The sequence below is a fragment of the Cupressus sempervirens genome, chromosome 7 (assembly GCF_028749045.1).
Source record: "Cupressus sempervirens isolate cs-2001-9-10 chromosome 7, ASM2874904v1, whole genome shotgun sequence".
NCBI lineage: Eukaryota > Viridiplantae > Streptophyta > Pinopsida > Cupressales > Cupressaceae > Cupressus > Cupressus sempervirens.
In genome coordinates this window covers 928,001,539-928,024,525 of record NC_143124.1, presented here as the reverse complement: position 1 = coordinate 928,024,525, position 22,987 = coordinate 928,001,539, and the positions used below count along the sequence as shown (strand labels likewise).

General features: G+C 37.7%; 1 protein-coding gene across 4 annotated transcripts in view; it reads right to left on the bottom strand.

Annotated features, from left to right (window-relative positions):
* Positions 1-22,741, bottom strand: part of LOC149550602 (AMP deaminase-like) — a 216,352-nt gene extending 193,611 nt beyond the window's left edge. For 2 of the 4 annotated variants that reach the window (XM_089793594.1, XM_089793595.1), the window contains exons 1-2: positions 21,942-22,741; positions 613-812 (exon numbers count right to left, since the gene is read on the bottom strand). In XM_089793594.1, the coding sequence (XP_089649720.1) occupies positions 613-812; positions 21,942-22,359 (618 nt within the window). In that variant the 5' untranslated portion in view covers positions 22,360-22,741. The remainder of the gene's footprint in view (positions 1-612; positions 813-21,941) is intronic. The other 2 variants (XM_089793592.1, XM_089793593.1) reach the window with 1 other exon arrangement.
* Positions 22,742-22,987: the final 246 nt, after the last annotated feature.

Below are 22,987 nucleotides of genomic sequence, written 5' to 3'. Positions count from 1 at the left end.
AAGCCTGCAGCTTTTAATTCATTAGAGTGATTGAGCCGAACAATGAGGCATTATTTGTGGTGGCAGGATGTTTGCTCCAAGCTGAAGGTGTGTACAATGATTTTGGGCTATGGTTTTATTTTGTCTTCACATTGAACAAGACCCCAAGTTCCAACTAAGGCTGTTAGGAATGTGATACTACATAAAAAGTGGTGTAGTCAAAAGCAACTGTTATATACTTTTAAGGACTTTTGCAATGCTGCATCAGCTCAATGCTGAATGCGAGGCAGAAGAAGCTTGATTGCTAAAAGACTATGTCATGGTAGGTTATTCAAAGGTACTTTGCTAAGAAAACTGTTATTGTCAGTAGAATGTTGTCTTCAATGGATGCTTGCTCTCAGCTGATTGTTGTATAGACTGGTCAACATTAGACACAATCCTCTATGCTTTTAAAGAGAATCTTTGACTGTATGTTATGTAATGAACATAGAGTTGATTTCATGTAAATTGAGAAAGACCTTCTAATGGCTGAATTGTGACCTTCAGAAACCTAAATTTTGTCATGGATAACAAATAAATCCAATCCTGAATAGTAAATACTAATTTCAGTAGTCCAGAGTTGAAGCAACATACTGTCATAGATGTCATGTTTTCAATCACAGTATCACCATCTTCATAGGAATAATTCTGTCCATCCTGATTATCAAGTGCCTCATCTTCTTCAGATCCCTCCATGCTCTGAAATGCACCACCATTTGTGGCAGCTGGTGATTTGGGTGGTACCATTGGTACTCTCTTTGAAGGAGTTGAATGATTGAGAGATTGCCAACTACCTAAGATTAAAAAACAGATAGAACTAATCAATTAAAAAACTATTGCTGTGTAAGAAATTGATATTGAATAGACAGCAAAAATATGTTGAACTCGTTGGATATCCTCATTAGATGTTATCTAATGGCTATCAAGCTGAGGGCAACAAATTTATAATAAATTACAAAGTACATCAAAACAATGAAAATTGTAATACAGATTCTTCAGAGTAGCTTAGAGATGACACAAATTGGCATATGGGCAGTGTGAGCAAGAGAAGAAAATTTATTCAAAAGTGCTAAAAAGTATAGAAACTAAGATAACTTCCATTTTGCTAATATCTGAAAAGTATACATTTTTAACAGAGTGAAAACATTAAAAAAATAGTAAATAATAAGCAAAAACATAGGAATATTATGCAGGCTTGGAGGCAATCTAGAATAAAGAGATTTAAGAGGAAATTGTGAGCACAGTTCTTCGACAAAACCATGATAATAGTTCAACGAGCATGCTCTATCAGAAGTTCAACAAATGATGCCAAATCTAAATTTGAAATTGTGTGCTTTCATTATTTCACACATATATTGTCAAAGAAACTGAAAATCAATCAAACTCCAATTTAAGTAGTGACAAAACTAAGTCAAAAGACCTGGTTGTTAACTCAGTTGATTGATCATGTGATGGAAGAAATGTATAGTCACAAGTCACAATAATAACAAGGTAAATACAATTGGTGATTTCGTACTACTGTAGCAACCAGAAGAGACTGCAAAAATCTGTTGACCACATCTCAGCAAACATTCATTCAGCAGCAATAGTAAAACAATATTGGACTTTGGAACGAGAAGTGTGGATGCCTGAACTGTCAATATTTTTCTATGCTTGTTAGTTGTTACAACACACAAAAAATTGGGGGAAAATGTTGAAAAGAGGGGTTTGCCTAAGTCAAACCCTTGTATGGAATCAACCTTGAAATAAAATAAAGTAAATGAGTGTGTGTTGTCATATAACAGAGGCTAAATCTAAAAAATGAAGCATATCATACCTTGGCTGTGCAAATGCTTCTTTGAATGTGATCCGATATATTAATCTATATCATACTCTGAACTATCCATTTCTTATAGATAAAGCATGGCTTTCAAAGGAATCTTTGTTATGATAATTTATGATAATGCTGATCTGACTGCTCCCATGAAGAAACCAACCACATCTGGAGCAAAGTACTTTTTCTTACAATGTTTCTGGATTCAATAGTGTCCATGTTTACTTCTTCTTGTTAATTTAGTAGTGTCACTGTTTACTTCTGCTGTTTGTTTTAAGGTATTTATTGAGGATCGAAACACGAGCAAATTAAGAATAAAAGTGCTAATTACGTAATTATGGTATGGATTTCCATACATAATGGAATAACTCTGTGTACATCTGTGTAATATCCCCTATTGGGAACTTAATTTACCCTGAATTTCTCAATTAGGATTTGATTTGTAATGTGTCATGATAGGAATTAGGATTCACAGTCGGTCCAGACCAGATCTGTGCAAGGTCCATAAATGACCCTGTGCTAACCCAGAACATACTAGTCCACGAATCCGAACCCGGTGTGCACCAGGATCCAGTCTGCGACTCAAATCTGTGAATCCGTTAACGTAGCCTACAAAAAGGAGTCTCCTTTTGTTTTGCTCTCTTTTGGCTAGTCCATACAGTGAACTAGCTAGTGTGTTTTTCTTTGAAGTGTGTGTAGTGAGTAGAATCTAGTCAATGCATTGGAGGTAGATATGCTAGAGACCCATTCTCTAGCCAGCAACTAAAAACACCAACATTCTTTTGTCAATTATGTCAAACTCTCTAAAATAGTCAAAATATTAAAGTGGCATTCAAAGGCATACAAAAACAATAGTGAGTCTGCTAACCCACAAGATGGAAGCTGAATTGTCAAGTTTCTTAATGCTATGATTTCCAATTTGTGGAGCAGGAAGGGCCTTTAAATTGCCAAATCTATATGAAGGATCAACGATTACTGAGCTGGTGTAAAAGTGGACAATGTCCCTTGTAGGGTGCATATGTGTTGCTAAAATAGGGCCAAAATCTCAAGAAATCTTGACTGAAATCTATTACAATAATAGATAGCTTCTATTATTATTATTTATTATTTAATGGTTATCTATTGTAATCTACTATAAATATTAGAATGTAGAAATATTTAATTTCTTTTATCTAGAATAGAGTGTTTCTATTCTTTACGATTGTTTCCTGAGGAAACGTCATTCATTGTTTTGTATATATTGACCTCTCGGTCTTTATTAATAACAAGCAAATATTTACCAATTACTTTGAAATATGGTATCAGAGCCAATACTCTAATTTTTATCAAAAATAATTATAATTTCTTGGTCGAAATTATCTGCCTTTTGATTTTCGAAAATATTTTCATGCATATCTACTTCCAAAATCTCTAGTTCGGCTAGGGTTTCCTATGACAAATCGCATTTTTTTGAGATCGCAATTGCCTATGAAAGGTTTCCAAAGTTGCTAGTTTTTTTCAAGCATTACTTCGGTGCTTTTTTGATTGCAAATCCGTTTGTATTGACCCCATTCTTTGCCCCAATCTGTAGTATTTTAACACCAAAATACTTGCATTTTCTGCTGATCACCGCGTCCAATTTATGTCTATGGTTTTGGGCGAGATTTCCAGTTTATTTTGTGGCGTTTTAAGCTTCGTGGGCAAGGTCTACGATTTCTTAAACCCTTAACACCAGATTGGCGCCCAAAATCAGCATTACTTTCTGCAAATCTGCCATTTGTGGGGGTTCTTTACAGCAAAGGCCTTTTTTTGTCGAAACCCTAATTTTCTATTCCGAATTTAAAAACATTTATAGTTTCTTGGTGGGTTTTTCAAGATCTCAACTGGGTTCTCATTCATTTTTTCTAGGTGCCTTGATTTTTGTGCCTCAATTTTTGAGCCAATGGATCAAGAATCTGACAACATATTCCTTCTGGGTTTTTTGAGCTCTCTTCTAGATACCTCTTCATTTTTCCTGGGTCTTCCACTTTTTTGCCTCAAAGTACGTACCTTCAAAAATTCACTTTTTTCACTGAAAAAAGTACTATGGCATCTCTAATAATATTGTGCTCGACAGTAATTCAAAATTCAATGGTCAGAATTATGGCACATGGAAGCAACAAATACTAACAATCTTTGAATATCGAAATACTGATCATATTGTTCTGGATGTTAGACAATGTCGAACTGCAGCTGGTACTAATCAAAATACATGGGATCAAAATAATTAAGAGGCGGTGATGCTTCTCAAATTATTCGTTGTTGATGATCAGCTCCCTCAGATTCCATCTAGCAAGACAACTATCATGATATGGGCACATCTCAAGAAACTTCATGAGACTTTAAACAAAAGCAGAGCCTTCTTTCTCAAGAACACTCTGTTTTCTATTATCATAGATGAGCGAACATCGCTCCAGGAACACCTGAATAGGATTCAAGAAATCTATGATCAATTGCTTGCCATTGGATGCAAGATAGAGGAAGAGGACATTGTTGTCATAACCCTCAGGAGTTTACCCAAGTCCTACAAGCATTTTATCAAGACTCTCAACATCACTTCTACTAGTGTTAATCTGAAGTTCACGGATCTTTGCACACTTTTGTTTCAGCAAGATCAATGGAAACAACAGTTTGGTAGCAATTCTAGCTCCACCTCCACAGAGAAAGCCTTTTCTGTTAAATCCTTTTAGAAGGGTAAAGGCAAGTCTCATTCACAATAGTCTTCTCAGAAGAAGTTCTCTACTCTAGCTTCAAAAGGCTCTAGGAAAAAGAACATTCAATGCAACTATTGCCACAAGTATGGTCACATGAAGGTTGAATGTCGGAAACGCTTAGCTTCCCAATCTAATCAATCTGGTTCGCAAACCAAAGTGAACAGTGTAGAGCACACTGAGCAGACTAAATCTACCTTTTACACCTTCATGGCTAAAAGACCTGTTGATCGTGTGAAGCTATCTACCTAATACATTGATTCAGGTGCCTCTCATCATTTCACCCACTACAGAGACTGGTTCACTGACTACCAGCCTTATTCAGGTTCTGTTATTTTTGGTGGCAGAGAAGAATATACTGTTGTCGGCAAAGGCAACATTCAAATTCAGTTTGTTAGGAGGAACCTCATTTTCCTCGTTGTGTACTAACTACTACGTTCCAGGAATGGAACTAAATCTACTCTCAATCAATCAGTTGTTGCAATACTCTCCACAGTTGGATGCCACCTTTAGTTCACATCCGTGTACCATCACTGATTGGCAACTCAATCTATTGTTGCAATGGGTCTTGAGGATCATGATCTTTTCAAACTTACCGATTCTGGTGATTCTCAAGACTTAGCTATGACTGCTCAGTGGTTTTCTGTCAGCACACTTTGGCATCAACAGTGTGGACAATTAAATGTGCATTATCTCTCTTAGCATGCTCGGGAAGATTTTGTCCTCGGATTGCCAAAGATTTGAAATTAGCAACTTGGAGTTTGTGATGCATGCCAAGCTAAGAAGCAACATTGCACACCTTTCACCAGTGGCGATTCATGGTGAGCTTCTCAGGTACTTTAGCTTGTTCATGCCAATATATGCAACCCTATGGCCACTCCTTTTGTTCTTGGGTTAGAGTATTTTTTGTTGTTTGTTGATGATTTCAGTAGAAAAATGTCGTTATATTTTCTTAAAATAAAATCAAAACATTTACTATATTTCAAAAGTTTAAACCTTTAGTTGAAAAAGTGTCTGGAAAATCTATTATTGCTCTTAGGTCAGACAATGAGGGGGATTTTGTTCTAATGAATTCTCTAACTTCTGTGATACTCATGGCATCAAGCACCAGTTAACCACACCCCACACACCACAACAAAACAATGTAGTTGAACGTCAGAATGGAACATCACCGAGATGGCTCGCTCCATGCTCGAACACCAACATGTTCTCAAGAAGTTTTGGGTAGAAGCAGTTAACACTGCGATTTATCTTTTGAACCGATCACTCACAATGGCAGTCAAAGGTAAGACTTGGGAAGAGGCCTGGTCAAGTCACAAGCCCAAAATCAATCATTGAAGGTTTTTGGCTCTCTTGCTTTTGTATGGATCCTTGATGCATCACACACCAAGTTGGATGCCAAAAGTCAAAAACTCATGCTTGTTGGATATAGTAGTCTCCACAAAGCCTACCGCTTGATCGACATTGAGACATCTTGTCTCCTGTATAGTCGTAATGTAGTCTTTGACGAGCAGCGAGGACCATTCGTGCTTGTTTCTCTTGTTCCTAATCTTGCAGATCAACCTATGAAAGTTCATGATTTGGGAGTTAAGCTTCCATTAGGTTCACCTGATGAGAGGGCTCCAACAACTCCTACAACTCCAGTTATACCAGTAATTCCTGTACATACACCTTTGGCTTCCCCTGTAGGATCACCTCAATATCCAGATGCTTCACCTAACTTTGATCCTGATTCTTCTGATGAGGAACCTAATCATAGAGCATATCCTGATCCTAATGTTGGTCATTTTCCTCTCCAGCCTAAGTGGTGGGCTAAGACACTTGTTAATCTTCACGATAATGAACTCATTGATGGGAGAACTGCTCGAAAAAAGAGCAAACCTACAAAGTCAGTTAACTTTGCTCTCGTGGCTAACATTCACGGTGTGTTTGAACCTCAAACATATTCTAAGACTAAAGGAATTCCAAAATGGGAACAGGCCATGACATCTGAACACCAAAGCCTGCTAAAGAGTAACACCTACATCCTTTCTGATCTTCCACCAAGTAAGAAACCCATTGGCTACAAATGGATTTACATAATCAAATATAAGTCTAATGGTACTTGGGATAAGTACAAAGCTCGTTTAGTTGCAAAGGGCTTTTCTCACAATCAGGGCATTGATTATGAAAAGACCTTTGGTCCTACTGCAAGGATATACACAATCAGATTAGTCTTAGCCATAGCAGCACAATTTGGCTCGAAGGTTCATCAGATAGACTTCAAGAGTCCTTTCCTAAATGGTCACCTCCACGAAGAGGTCTACATAACACAACCTCCTGGTTTCAAGGTTGCCAATAAAGAACATCAAGTTCTCAAATTAGTGAAAGCTCTCTATAGCTTGGAGTAGGCCCTAAGGCATGGTACGTGAAAATTGAAAAGTACCTCAGTGATCAAGGCTTCCAAAGGAGTTCTTCAAACTCAAATTTATACATCAAGACTATTGACAGTGACATCATCCTTCTAGTTATTTATGTGGACGATTTAATCATCACTGATAGTTCGGCATCCTTGATTCAAGTTATCAAATAAAGTTTATGCCAATATTTTGCTATTACTGGCCTTGGGCTCATGCATTATTGCTTAGGTATTAAGGTTTGGCAGCAATCTTCTGATATATTCATTTCTCAATCCAAATATGTTAGGGCTCTGTTAGACAAATTCTGTATGCAGGACTGCAAGCCTAGATCTACACCCATGGAGAAAGGTCTCAAGTTATCAGCCAAGTTTCATTCTCCTCCTGTTGATGATACTACATACAGGCAACTAGTAGGCAGCCTCATCTAACTCTGCTACTAGGCCTGATATCAGCTTCACAGTCAATTACATCTCACACTTCATGAATGCTCCCAAGGTTGATCATTGGATGGCAGCAAAGTGTGTGCTTCATTATGTGAAGGGCACTACAAATTATGACCTTTACTCTCAGAGTTTTGATCCTTGACTCAGTGGGTTCACAGATTCAAATAGGCAGGCTCTATTGATGATAAAAAGTCAACTTCTGGATATGTGTTCAGTTTGGGATCCACTGTCGTCACATGGACCAACAAGAAGCAACAGGTAGTTTCTCTCTCCTCCACAGAGGCTGAATACAGAGGGACTGTTGACACGGTTGTGAAGTTGTTTGGCTTCGTTGGATGCTTTGAGATATGCAGATGTCACCAGCAGGATGGCAGCAAAGTGTGTGCTTCGTTATGTGAAGGGCACTACAAATTATGAGCTTCTTTACTCTCAGAGTTCTGATCCTTGACTCAGTGGGTTCACAGATTCAAATTGGGCAGGCTCTGTTGACGATAAAAAGTCAACTTCTGGATATGTGTTCAATTTGGGATCCGGTATCGTCACATGGACCAGCAAGAAGCAACGGGTAGTTTCTCTCTCCTCCACAAAGGCTGAATACAGTGGGATTGTTGATGTAGGCTGTGAAGTTGTTTGGCTTCATCAGATGCTTTGAGATATGCAAATGTCACCAATAGAACCGACCACTTTGTTTGTTGATAACGAAGGCGTTACAAATTAGCATGAAATTCAGTCTTTCCATAAACAAACCAAGCATGTGGATGTTCACTGTCACCACATACGACAACTGGTTGAAGACGAGACTATAAACTTGCAGTATGTTCCTACAACGGATCACACTGCAGACATTCTCACCAAGCCTCTTGGTCCGGATAAGTTTGTCAAAGTCAGAGGACGGCTTGATGTTGTGGATAGATTAACCATTGAGGGAGGGTACTACAATAATAGATAGCTTCTATTATTATTATTTATGATTTAATGGTTATCTATTGTAATCTACTGTAAATATTAGAATGTTCCTAATATTTGTTCTCTATATCTAGAATAGAATGTTACTATTCTTTATGATTGTTTCTTGAGGAAACATCATTCATTCTTTTGTATATATTGACCTCTCAGTGATTGTTAATAACAAACAAATATTTACCAATTACTTTGCAATAAAATCAAGCTCGATGGAAAATTGAGAGTGCGACAAAATTGATTCATAGTTTCAAAGCAAAAATCTTTATTGGTATTGCCTTGGAAAACCAAAAGATAAAGGATTTCTCAAAAAAAAAGGATTTAAGTGAGAAAACTTACAGGTTAAAAAATAATGAAATTTTCTTACAAACATGAAAAAAACTCATCTAAATAACATGTGCATCAATAATCATCCCTAATCTACGAAAAAATGTGGCAAACCAATTCAGATTAGATCATTAATGAGTCTGGACCACAATAAATCACAATGTGTTGTAGATGTTTGCTACATTAGTATACTTCATACCCATAGTGGGGCATGTACAAAGGATTTCATTGTACTGCAGAGTCTAGCAAGTGGATTAAATATTTATTGGCAAGGTAGCATAAGTTGGTTGTATTCTAAACAGCTGTGGAGTGCCCAATACTATTTTAAGATCTTTTGCAAATAACATAGACTGTCTGTTTCCTGAATCTTCATTGTTTTTCTGTGCAACTGATTCTTGGTTGTTTGTTTGACCCACTTGTGATTTAGCACCGTAAATTCATTATAATTCGATCTTATATTAAATGGAAAGCAAACTAAAACTTATAGAATTCAAATTTGCTAGTCTTTGTTGTCCTACATCAGATCATAAATTTAAACCTCTTCTAAGCTATCAGACTTCCATAATCCATCTGAATATTATGAGATTTTTGGATTTGATTGTGTAAGATTTTTTATTATCAACATTTCAGATCACACTACATAATCCATCATCAGGATGCAAGAGATCAAAAGGAGAACAAACATGATCCATCATGAGGATGCATGAGATCAAAAGGAGAACAAAATTCTCCTTTTGATCTCTCTTGCATCCTCATGATGGATCATGTAGTGTGATCCGAAACATTATGTTAAAAAATCTTACACAATCAAATCCAGAAATCCCATAATATTCAAACTATTACGAGGTAATTGGTAAATACTTGCTTATTAATAACAGAGACCGAGAGGTCATTTTATACAAAAGAATAAAGCGGAAAGAATAGAAATATTCTATTCTAACAAATAAAACTAAAAAAATGAAAGCTAACTAAAGCTAACTAAATATTTACAATAGATAACCATTAACTAATAATAGACGACTTATCTATTATTGAATACCCTCCCATAATGGTTAATCTATCTAACACACCAAGCTGTCCTCTGAATTTGACAAACTTATCAGGACCAAGAGGCTTGGTGAGAATCTCTGCAGTCTGATCGGTGGTAGAAACATACTGCAGATCTATAGTCTCGTCTTCAACCAGCTGTCGTATGTAATGACAGTGAACATCCACATGCTTGGTTCGTTCATGGAAGACTGGATTCCATGCTAACTTGATAACGCCTTTGTTATCAACAAACAGAGTAGTCGGTCCTGCTGGTGACATCTGCATATCCCCAATCATCCGACGAAGCCAGATAGCTTCACATCCTGCCTTAACAGTCCCTCTGTATTCAGCCTCTGTAGAAGAGAGAGAAACTACCTGCTGCTTCTTGCTGGTCCATGTGACTGCACCGGATCCCAAACTGAACACATATCCAGATGTTGACTTTTTATCATCAACAAAGCCTGCCCAATCTAAATCTGTGAACCCACTGAGTTGAGGATTAGAACTCCGAGAATACAGAAGTCCATAATCGGAAGTGCTCTTCACATAACGAAGCACACGCTTTGCTGCCATCCAATGATCAGCCTTAGGAGCTGTCATAAAGCGTGAAATATAGCTGACTGTGAAGCTGATATCAGGCCTAGTAGTAGATAGGTAGATGAGGTTGCCTGCTAGTTGCCTATACGTAGTATCACAACGGAAGGAGAATCAGATTTGCCTGATAACTTGAGACCTTTCTCCATAGGTGTAGATGCAGGTTTGCAATCCTGCATTCGGAATTTGTCTAACAGGGCCCTAGCATATTTGGACTGCGAGATGAATATACCAGAAGACTGTTGCCAAACTTCAACACCTAAGCAATAATGCATGAGGCCAAGGTCAGTCATATCAAAAGACTAGCATAAGTGTTGTTTGATTCCCTGAACCAAAGATGCCGAACTGCCAGTGATGATCAGATCATCCACATAGATAACGAGAAGGATGATGTCACTGTCAGTAGTCTTGATGTACAGATTTGAGTCTGAAGAACTCCTCTTGAAGCCTTGATCACTGAGATACGTATCAATCTTGATGTACCATGCCCGAGGGGCCTGCTTCAAACCATAGAGAGCTTTTACCAATCTAAGAACCTGATGATCTTTACCAGCAACCTTGAAACCAGGAGGTTGCGTCATGTATACCTCTTCATGGAGATCACCATTCAGGAAAGCACTCTTTACGTCCATCTGATGGACCTTCCAGCCAAACTGTGCTGCCATGGCTAGGACTAATCTGATGGTGCTCATCTTTGCAGTAGGAGCAAAGGTCTCCTCATAATCAATGCCCCGACGCTGAGAAAAGCCCTTTGCCATTAAACGAGCTTTGTACTTATCCAAAGTACCATCTGATTTGTATTTGATTTTGTAGACCCATTTGCAGCCAATGGGTTTCTTCCCTGGTGGAAGATCAGAAAGGACCCCAAGTGTTGTTCTTCAGCAGGCTCTGGTGTTCAGATGTCATGGCCTGTTCCCACTCTGGAATTCCTTTAGCCTCGGAATATGTTTGAGGTTCAAACACACTGTGAATGTTGGCCATAAGAGCAAAGTTAACAGAATCTGTAGTTTTGCTCTTTTTCCAAGCAGTTCTCCCATCAATGAGCTCATCATCATGAAGATCAGCAAGTGTCTTAGCCCACCACTTAGGCCGGAGAGGAGAATGACCAACGGTAGTACTAGGAGATGCTTGATAAGCAGGATCCTCATCAGAAGAATCTGGATCAAACTCAGGTGAAGCATCTTCAAAACGAGGTGATCCTGTAGGAGAAGCCAAAGGTGTCTATACAGGTATCACTGGCATGACTGGAGCTACAGGAGCTACTGGAGCCCTCCCATCAGGTGGACCTAATGGAAGCCAAACTCCCAAATCATGAGCCTGCATAGACTGGTCTGCTGGATCAGGAACAGGAGAAACAGGCATAAATGGTCCTCGTTGCTCATCAAAGACTACATGGCGGTTGTATATGAGACGAGATGTCTCAACATCAATAAGGCGGTAGGCTTTGTGAAGACTGCTATATCCAGCAAGCATCAGTTTCCGACTCTTGGCATCCAACTTGGTGCGTGAAGCATCAGGGATCCAAACAAAAGCAAGAGAGCCAAAAACCTTCAGGTGACTGATTCTGGGCTTGCGACCTGACCAGGTCTCTTCTGGAGTTTTACCTTTGACCGCCACTGTGGGTGACCGGTTCAACAGATAAACTACAGTGTTAACTGCTTCTGCCCAAAAACGCTTCGGAACATGTCTGTGTTCGAGCATGGAACGAGCCATCTCAGTGATTGTCCTGTTCCGACGTTCAACTACACTATTCTGTTGTGGCGTGTGGGGTGTGGTGAACTGGCGTTGGATGCCATGTGTATATAAGAAGCTGCAAAAAACATTAGAACAAAACTCCCCCCCATTGTCTGATCTAAGAGTAATAATAGATTTCCCAGACTCTTTTTCAACTAAGGGTTTAAACTTCTAAAATACAGTAAATGCATCGGATTTCTTTTTAAGGAAATACACCCACATTTTTCTACTGAAATCATCTACAAACAACAGAAAATACCTGTACCCAAGAACAGAAGGAGTGGCCATAGGGCCACAGATATCAGCATGAACAAGTTGAAGTACCTGAGAAGCTCGCCAAGAATCGCCACTGGGGAAAGGTGTGCGATGTTGCTTCCCAGCCTGACATGCGTCACAAACTCCAAGGTGTTGAGTTTGAATCTCTAGCAAACCAAGAACAAGCTCATCTCAAGCAAGTTGTGAGAGATAATGCACATTTAAGTGCCCATATCGCTGATGCCAAAGTGTGCTGATGGAAGATCGCCGAGCAACCATAGCTAAGTCCTGAGAATCACCAAAATCAGCAAGTCTGAAAAGACCATGATCCTCAAGACCAATAGCAACAGTAGACTTAGTCGCCCAGTCAGTGATGGTGTACTGATGTGAACTGAAGGTGACTGCCAAGTGTGGAGAATGTCGCAGCAACTGACTGACCGAGAGTAGATTTAGTTCCATCCCTGGAACGTAGTATACATCAAGGAATATGAGATTCCTCCCAACAGACTGAATTTGAATGTTGCCTTTACCAACAACCATGTACTCTTCTCCACCACCAAAAATAACAGAATCTGAATAAGGCTGGTAGTCAGTAAACCAGTCTCTGCGGTGAGTGAAATGGCGAGAGGCACCTGAATCAATGTACCAGGCAGATGACTTCACATGATCTGCGGGTCCTTTAGCCATGAAGGCGTAAAAAACAAATTCTGCTTGCTCAGTGTGCTCTGCACTGTTCACTTTGGGTTGCGAACCTGATTGCTTAGACTGGACAGCTAAGCGTTTCCAACATTCAACCTTCATGTGACCAAACTTGTGACAGTAGTTGCATTGAATGTTCTTCTTTTTGGTACCATCGGATGCTATAGCAGAAGACTTCTGCTGAGATGGTTGCTGAAACTTGCCCTTATCCTTCTGAAAGGATTTCGCAGCAAAGGCTTGCTCATTGGAGGTGGAACTGGAGCTACTACCGAACTGTTGTTTCCACCGATCTTGCTGAAGCAGCAGGGTGCAGAGATCAGTGAACTTTAGATCAACACCAGTAGATGTGATGTTGAGAGTCTCGATAAAATGCTCATAGGATTTTGGTAAACTCTGAAGAGTGATTACCACAATATCCTCTTCCTCCATCTTGCGACCGATGGCAAGTAACTGATCACGGATTTCCTGAATCCGATTCAGGTGTGCCTGGAGCGAGGTGCGCTCATCCATGACAATAGAAAACAGAGTGTTTTTCAGAAAGAAGGCTCTGCTCTTGTCGGAAGTCTCATGAAAACCTTTTAGATGTGTCCAGATTTCGGCAGCTGTCTTGCCGGATGGAATCTGAGAAAGCTGGTCATTAGCTACGAATAGTTTGAGAAGCATTACTGCCTCTCGATTATTCAGATCCCATGTATCTTGATCAGGACCCGGAGAAGTCGGACGCTGCCTAACACCCAGAACAAGTTGATCGGTGTTTCGATATTCGAAGATTGCGATGATGCGCTGCTTCCAGGGTCCATAATTGCGACCATTGAATTTGGAATTATGCTCGAGCAGAATATTTGTTAGAGATGCCATGGCACGTTTTTCAATGAAAAATTGTGAAAATCTGTGAAGGCACGTTCTTCGAGGCAAAAATACGGAAGACCCAGAAGAATCAAAGAATGACCCAAAAGAGAGCTCGAAAACCCAGAAGGAATTTGCTGTCGTTTTCTAGATCCGCTGGCTCGAAAATCAAGGCACAAAAATCGAGGCAACCAGAAAAACGGACGACAACCCAGTTGAGTTCTCGAAAAACCCACCAAGAATCTACAAACAAAATATTTTTTGACCCCAAAAATTAGGGTTTCGAACAAAATATCAGTCGGCGGCCATGGAGGTTGAACCTTGTAAAAAAATGGTGGTTTTCAGTCGACTAAAGCTGGTCACGGCAGTATGGAGGTTAAAAAACCGACGCCTTGAGGTCAGGCACAAGAAAAAACGACCATGAAAAACGCAGATGACTGGTTTCCAAAATCCGAGTCGTCTAAAGAAAAACGCAGAGCCGTTTTTGGTGTAAAATCACTAACGATTTTCCAGAAAAAATGCACTTCTCCCCTGCGAAAATTACTATGTGAAGATCCAAACAGATGCAAATCGCGCAGGATGCAGAAATTTTTTTCTTCAAACCTGGCCGAAAACTATTACAATTGCGATTTTTGAAAAACTCAACAAAAAAACCCTAGTCGAAAATCTAAGGTTTTTAGAAAGCAAGAATCACAGAATAATTTTGAAAATTGGCTCTGATAATTTCGGAAAAGAAATTATAATTTTCGAAAAAATTAAGAACTATGCTCTGATACCATATTACGAGGTAATTGGTAAATACTTGCTTATTAATAACAGAGACCGAGAGGTCATTTTACACAAAAGAATAAAGCGGAAAGAATAGAAATATTCTATTCTAACAAATAAAACTAAAAAAACGAAAGCTAACTAAAGCTAACTAAATATTTACAATAGATAACCATTAACTAATAATAGACAACTTATCTATTATTGTAATACAAACCTCTTCTATTTCAACTTATACAAAGACATACAAAGCTTATGTCATGTTTTAGCAAATTCAAATATCTCAGGAACCATATTTTGAGCCTTCACAGATTTATGATATGCAATTACTCAAAAAAGGGAATCCAAAGTTACTTAGATGCATTTGAAATGTTGCCAAGGAAAATAACCTTATGAAATCTACACATTATTTCCACCTATCACTAATCAGTTAAAACAAAAATTGTCTGACACCAAGTTGTAAGTTTTGTTAAGGTTGTAGCTTCAGTCAGATTGATTCAATCATGAGATATATTGTTGATAGTAAATCATCATTTAGACAAATATTCTTATATATATTATATTATTATATATGTATTATATTATATATAATACATATATATATGGTTATTTATATTATTGTTAATGTATTATTATTATCTAATGATGATTAACCGTAGAGACATGTCTCTTCATGATACATGTCTCCTCTCATATTTATAAATCTTCGAATCTGCATTTGGAATACACCTATAACAGAAGCAGTGTTATTACATTTGCAGAAAATGATCCTACAAAACCAACATGGTATCAGAGCGCCAAGCTGTAAATGTAGTGATGATAAACCTTAACATGCTTGATGCAAGCATGATAAATTGGATTGTTCACAATCTTTGGAACTTTAAAAAGATATCACTGGAGAATTCCTTCTTAACAGCAAATAGTCTTCAATAAATGATATCGTGTCATAACAGCAAAGTATTCTTAGGTGCAAAGATTCATCTCAGATGTGTTGGTAATCTTCTTCAGTTTGGATGAAATTATGATACGGTAACTATTGTTATTATTGGCGAATTTTTAACATGGTTGAGATGGCAATTAGCAAGCAGAATTTGTAAAGTATAGTTGCGGCTACAGCGGAGGAATCATCTAGAATACAAAAGCGGAGTGTTTGAACCCTTCACAAGTTGTATCTGGGCTTGGCCAACAATGACATCTATTTGACAGTACCTGAGGACCATCATCAATATATCTGAACACATTTCAATGTCATCGAATACCAGAGCCACAGATGAGATATTTGCAAATAAATTCCATTTGAAGACGACAATAATGGAAGACAGATGCATAATAGACACTACAATTGGAGCAGCGTTAAGGAGAAGAATCAACTATGGGGAGAAATAAGCAGACATCTGAAATGTATTGACCAACGGTATTTCCTACACCAACTCAGTAGAAGACAATCATCGCAGAAACAGGAATATCATCAAAAATACTGTCATGGCAGAGAAGACAATCATCGCAGGAACAGGAATATCATCAAATATACCGACGTGGCAGAGAAGACAATCAGGAAATCAATTAAAAACTAATACCACATACAACAGTGAGAATCAGCAATCATCGTGGAGATAGGAAGTAAAGACAATCAAAACAGACTTGATTCTCCGGCAATGACGAAAGGAATTATCACATAGCAGAAATCATTTTACAATCGATGCAAGAGCTTAACAAACAGAAACACATGCATGCAGAGATGGGGGAACTTGGGATCATCGTTGAGCAATCGAGGAATACAAAACAATTACCAACGAACCCAACGATACAGAATCAGGAATCATGGGAATAGAGTTGACAGAAGACCACCACGGTTCAGGAATACCCGCCACGGCAATAGCCAATCCAAAATCGCACAATCATAATACAACTCTATTCATTCAGTCAACAAGGAAAGACAGGAGTCAAGTAGAATCTAAAACATCAGCAGTATACATACTGATAGGAGACACAGAAAGTCTCAGCAGACGATGCCAAAGAATATCATATGAATCAGATCAACATCAAATGCATAAACATGAACAATCTGGAAAAAGAGTTTAGAACAAGTGACCAAGTCCGCCTATGGATGAAAATATGAAAAGAGAAAACCAATTAAAAAAGAGACAACACATTTTGTGAAGGTATATTAAAATATTGAAGCAACAAATCTTGTGCTTATTCAAGCAACAACATGAGAATTACAAACTTATTCAAGCTCCTTTCGAGCAACCACACTAGAAACAACATTTGGAAGACCAAGAGTCACAATTTAGAATCCACTTTTTACAATGAGACAAATACAATAAATAGAAGACCAAGAGTCACAACTTAGAATTCCACAAAGATGTCCATCTTGGGATTTGAACCAAGGTCTCCACAATGAGAACTCATAGCTTCAACCAAGCTAAACCCCTTGGACCATTTTGTAAAGGTATATTGCAATCGTGGATGGAAATTAAATAATTAATAAACGTTTGTAGTTTCTCTTATAAGACACGATGTGGTTATCGCCGAAGTGGAGGCAAGGACAAATACGTGGAGTGACATCCAAATTAACCGAAGGGGGAGTAAGTAATAAATATGAAGTTAAAATATGGCACCATAGCATAGGTAAAAGAAAGGAATAAAACAATTAAATGACATATTTAAGAACACAGGCTATTAAGACATACAGGCAGAGAATTGGACAGCACCTATCGGGCAGAGAGATCATGTGTCTAAGTTGATCAAGACTAGGCAATCATATTATTTCAGTTTGTAAAAATATATGTAAAGCTAAAGGTAGTATCCCACCAAAAGCTAAAGGTAACATGCTCAACTCAACTAATATGAGGACATTGAATGGTGATTCGTGTAGAGTGCAAATCACAGTAATATGAACTGATACTTGAGATATTGGGGCAAAGATAATACTATTGTATCTATTAACATATCGTATTGGAAATATATACGAGTAAAATGAAAGAATCCTCCTTGTAAATTAGAGAACTGGGTTGAATACTACATTATCTTGTCAAAGTACATTACAAAACGTGTGTCAAATATTATAATCTGAAACGCTTGAGTGAACGCACATTCACCAATTATACGTTATCAAGAGAAAAGAGGAATAGTATGGATATCACCGAATAGGAAGGAAGGAAAGACAAGAAAATATTGCATTACATACTTGTTGGAAATGGGTGAAGTTAAATAAGAACAAGGTATTGATCCTACTAAAGAAACTTATATAATTATTATAAGTGGTGAAAGAAGTACCTTTGGACTAAAAATTGGTATTGTGGAGTGTTAAGAGCACAAAGAAGAATTGTCAGAGGGCAGGGATATGGACTATGGTGAGGAAAGATTAGGACACTTAAATATTCAGTCATTAAAGAAGATTAATGTGTTGGAACATGGGTATAGAACCAAAGCAGAAACACAAGGCTCATCCCAAGAGGACTGAATAGGAATATAATTCATCTACAAGTGGAACTGATGTTCTTTTCAAAGTTCTTGAACTAGACTATTTGATGGTTCAAATTAATAATAATGAAGCATGTGAGAATTCTACATTGTGGGGGGGTGAATGATTACCTTAACCAATGTTGCATTTCCCATTGGAGGTATTTTCTGATTTGATGTATATGGACCTTCATTGGAACAACTTATATCAAGGATGTTAATGTATAGATAAGAATTTATTATCTTTAAGTATTGCACTTATTTGTTTATTATAGTCTCTTGCTTATATGCATGAATAATAAGAAACTTGTGCCTTGATGTACTTTTGTTCCATTCATTGGTCTCCTAGGATGCTCTTGCAGAAAGAGAAGAATGGTGTGTTAAGTATTCTACCAAGGCATTAGTGCAGGACTGTGCAAGATTGTTGTGCTGGGGAGCCCTATTAGAATCGAAGGTTATTCTGCGCAATTTCCCCCCGAATAATTTCTACAGAGGTTTGGGGGTAGCACCCCAGGTGCGCTCCCTATCGCAATACGAGAAGCAAAAAATGGCTTAGAGTTAGGGATTTCATTTTCAAGAAGCCAAAAATGGCTTAGGGTTAGGGATTTCATAATATGTGATGACATTGTAGCTTCTTACGGTGGCATTGAGCTATAAGGGATTGCGGATTGTAATCACTAGATAATAATAATATTGGACTTGTTGTCGGTGGATGTAGCCTAGGGGATTGGGTGAACCACGTTAAATCCTTGTGTCTTGTGTTCTCTTATGTGCAATTTATTATTTTTTGATATTGGTTATATTTCCATGTAATTGCTATTTCTGTCTGTGGTTAATCCTAATAGAGATAAGTACACTTCTATATTAAGAGGGAGTCTAACACTTCTTCAAAGGCTACGCAAGAGCTGAGAAGATTGATACTCAGTGGAAGTCTAAAATACATGTGTATCACTGCATGATTTTGATGGGCCTACCACTATGCACATCATGAGGAAATAATGACTTATCACTCGAAAGTCGGAAGATTGATATCAAATTCAAAGAAAGTCCAATAGGCATCCTTGAGCGAAGAGAGTCTATAAGGGAGTAACTACAAGACTAGACTTCCCAAGATCGTTGTTCAGAGGGAGAATTACGAGGTGTGATTTCTTGCTAATGAGTTTTCTACGAAAGAAAAGTTTGAAGTGAAATTCCTTGAGAGAGAAGTTTGAGCTGAAATCCATGTTTCACCCTCTAGTAGCAGCTATGGTGGGTCCACCCTTTGACTCGGTTAATGGTAGATATCATGTGAGTTACTACATGGTGTTGTTGTGATTATGTCATGAAAGGTGACGATCTTTCATTGATGTTTTTGTGAGGTCGCTATTGTAAGATGACGATCTTAACAATAGCTTGACCTATTATCATGATTGACTACATTAAGTCGCTGTCCCGGAGTGTCAGATATCATGATAACAAATGTATTATGACAGACTAAATTAAGATGTTGTCCCCAACTGTGCTGAAAGTCATGATACTTGTCATGATAGTGATCATGACACCCTGATTACTTGTTATCTAATTGTGCTGAAAGTCATGATACTTGTCATGATAGTGATCATGACACCCTGATTACTTGTTATCTAATAGACTATATTAAGTTGTTGTCCCGGAGTGTCGGAAAACAAATAACTCATATCCTACTAGGATATAACATATTCTCTTGGTAAGCATCACGAATTTGATGCTAGTGTACATACCACAAGGAATATAAGATTGATAAATATCTATGGTTGATATTCCTTGTTGTATCGTACTTCCAATGATATTGAAAGATAATATCTATTTTGATGAATATATGCTGATATCCTTAAATATGTCATTCAAGAATATCACGTTGAGATGATATCTCTCTATGCTTGAGAGCATAATGTGTTCTATAGCAATCCTCCTTGGCTAAGAGGGAGTGTTAAGGTTGTAACTTCAGTCAGATTGATTCGATCATGAGATATATTATTGATGGTAAATCATCATTTAGACAAATATTCTTATATATATAATACATTATTTATATATATGGTTATTTATAACATTGTTAATGTATTATTATTATCTAATGATGATTAACCATAGAGACATAGACATATCTTCTCTCATATTTAAAAGGCTTCAAATCTGCATGTGGAACACACCTATAAAAATGACAGTGTTATTACATTTGCAGAGAACAGTCCTACAAAACCAACAAGTTTGAACATTAAACTACTTCTACTTCCAAGGTTTTCAAAGTCTGTGCAAAGATCTCAAAGTTTTAGCAAATTCAAAGATATCTAGGAATAGAATTTGAGCTTTTGCAGATTTATTACTTGAAAATATTCATTAACAGTCAGAGCTACAGTGGAATTTGTATTTGCAAAAGTTGAATAGCATTCCAATCTACAGTAAATGCATTTCAATTGTCAAATTGGAAGCCTTACAGAATGCAAAATACTTGAACCAACAAAGGTTGAATAGTTTATATTCCAACTGTCTGTGCTTCATGTCATAAGTTTGAACCTGTCCTACTAAAAGAGATACTAAGATTGTGCAAATTTCTAGCGAATCCAAATATCTGGGGAATAGACTTTGGCACTTTCACAGACTTGTGGATTGCATATCTTCAAAGCATCCAAGGTTACATAAAGAGAAATGACAAGCGGATCTTTACAATCATGCAAATTTACAATAGATGCATTCCAATTGTTGAGAAGGAAGAGAACCTTACAGAATGTAACAAAAGTTCAGTCTATGGTAGAAAAGTATAGTTGTCTAATGTTCAGCATCAGATCAAAGTTCATGCCTCCGCTCTTAAAGACTTAAAGGGATACAAATTTCAAGCAAAGGCATACAAATTTTATGACAGGTCTAAGAAAATTCGAAGATCTTATAGAATACATTCTGAGCTTCTAAAGATTTATGATATGCAAATTCTGAAAATGAAATAATTAAATAAATCAAAGTTAACAGTAAATGCAATCAACCCGTCAAAAAATAACAAAATCTTACATAATGCATTCAGCCTCTGGCTAAATAGTTTAAATCTCTACTGAAAATCAGGTCATTAGTTGGTAGATTTCGTTTCCTCAAGGAAAAGAGCTGAACGTACGTACTACTTCAGACTCTAGCTGAAATTAATTAATTCTCATTGCAACGTCACTTTAGAAGTTCAAAACTCTGTAACATCAAAAAATTGTTAAAAGATTATGCAGAGCTTTAACAAATTCAAAGATCTGAGGGGTAGATTACAAGCATTTACAGGTTTATGAATTGCAAAATCTTCAAAAAGGACAATTCGAAATTCCCGTAAATGGTGCAACTTATCGAAAAGAGGAAGGCCCTTAGAGAATGCACAATTTACTTAGCCTACGGCCAAATTGTTTAAATTTCCACCGACCAGCGTTGAGTAATCAGCGTGAGTCTTTCCCCATCAAAGAGACAAAGTTTTAAGAAATTCAATGATAATACGGAAGAGATTCTGACCTTTCAAGGATTTATGATGTGCATATCTTTAAAAACACTAAATTAAAATTTCTAGAGTGAAATTTTAAAAACATTGTAAGTTTCGGTAAATGAATCAAATCTTTGTAAAGAAAAATAACCTTAAAATACACAAATTAATTCAGCCTCTCTACGAGACAGTAAAAAGTCCAAACCGCAAAAACCGAAATCCGCATGGGCAACACGGATTCACCAAAATTCCTCATTTGTCATTAACAAATTATTATATTTCAACATATTCGAAACTCAACAAAAAATAATACAATGAAAAGAACTAGGATCCCTTTTCTAATAAAGCTTTATATAAAAATAATAATGAGCAGACAATTTCCGGAAGAAAGCATACCGTCACGCCGCGTCTGAAGGCGGGGAAGTCCCGAGGGAATCGTAGTCAAGTTCCCGAATGAGCTCCGTTTCAGTTCCGCACTTCCGTTATAATTATTACTATGACTTAACTTCTTCTCGTTGTGGCCATAAAACTCCAACCCTTCCCCAGGCTCCCTAGCGAAATTAGGCATTGAGCTGAAGGTTCTATCAGACGCACTTCTCCGCCTATAATTATGGCGTCCCTGCCTTTTACTCTGTGCCAACCCTTCCTCTTCTTCTTCATTACCATCCGAATGCTCTCCCTCTCTCCGCCGCTGAAGCTCCTGCAGCTGCTCCAACGCTCGCTTGTGCATGTAATAAGCCGAGGCCGCCACTACTGTAGCCCCTACCAGGGCCGCCATCACCAAATGCAGAGTCCCCGAGCTCGAGAAATCCATGAAACCCTTCAAATTTATCACCCCTGGTTAACTATCTTCTCGTTTTCCCGTTCAATTTTTTTGTTTGTTTTCTCTCGAACTGAATTTAAACACGACAAACTAATTCTTTAAGATCTGAACAGTATCAGAGAATAGGAATTTTTGGGTGAATAAGCTCGCGTAGCTTAAAAAAAGCGGCGCGGAGTGGTATGGGAATTTCTTGGGCACAGGATTCGATGCGCTGCAAATCCCCGCACATTCCTCCGGATGTAACAAAAGCTTTCAAAGAAAAACTTTTGCTTCCCTACAATGTCACGTGATCAAAATATCCATACAAGAATGGTGGTCGTAACTCTCGAATTTCGCTAGTGTCGACTGCTTATTCCATCCTTATTTTTTTAATATTCTGGTAGATCTCTTGATTTCTTTTATAATTCTTACACGTCATTTTGTGAGGTGGCACGCAGTTGCGAGAGACACCTGCATGGCTCGGGATTTGACTGAATTTGACTTGTTTTCATCTGATTTAATTTAGATATTATGTTTTGGAAATTGACTGTTTGAGACTTGATTTAGTTTTTTTTTTAATTTACAATATTTTGAGTCACGTGACCTGCTCCAAGGATATGTGTTGAATTCTATAATTTCA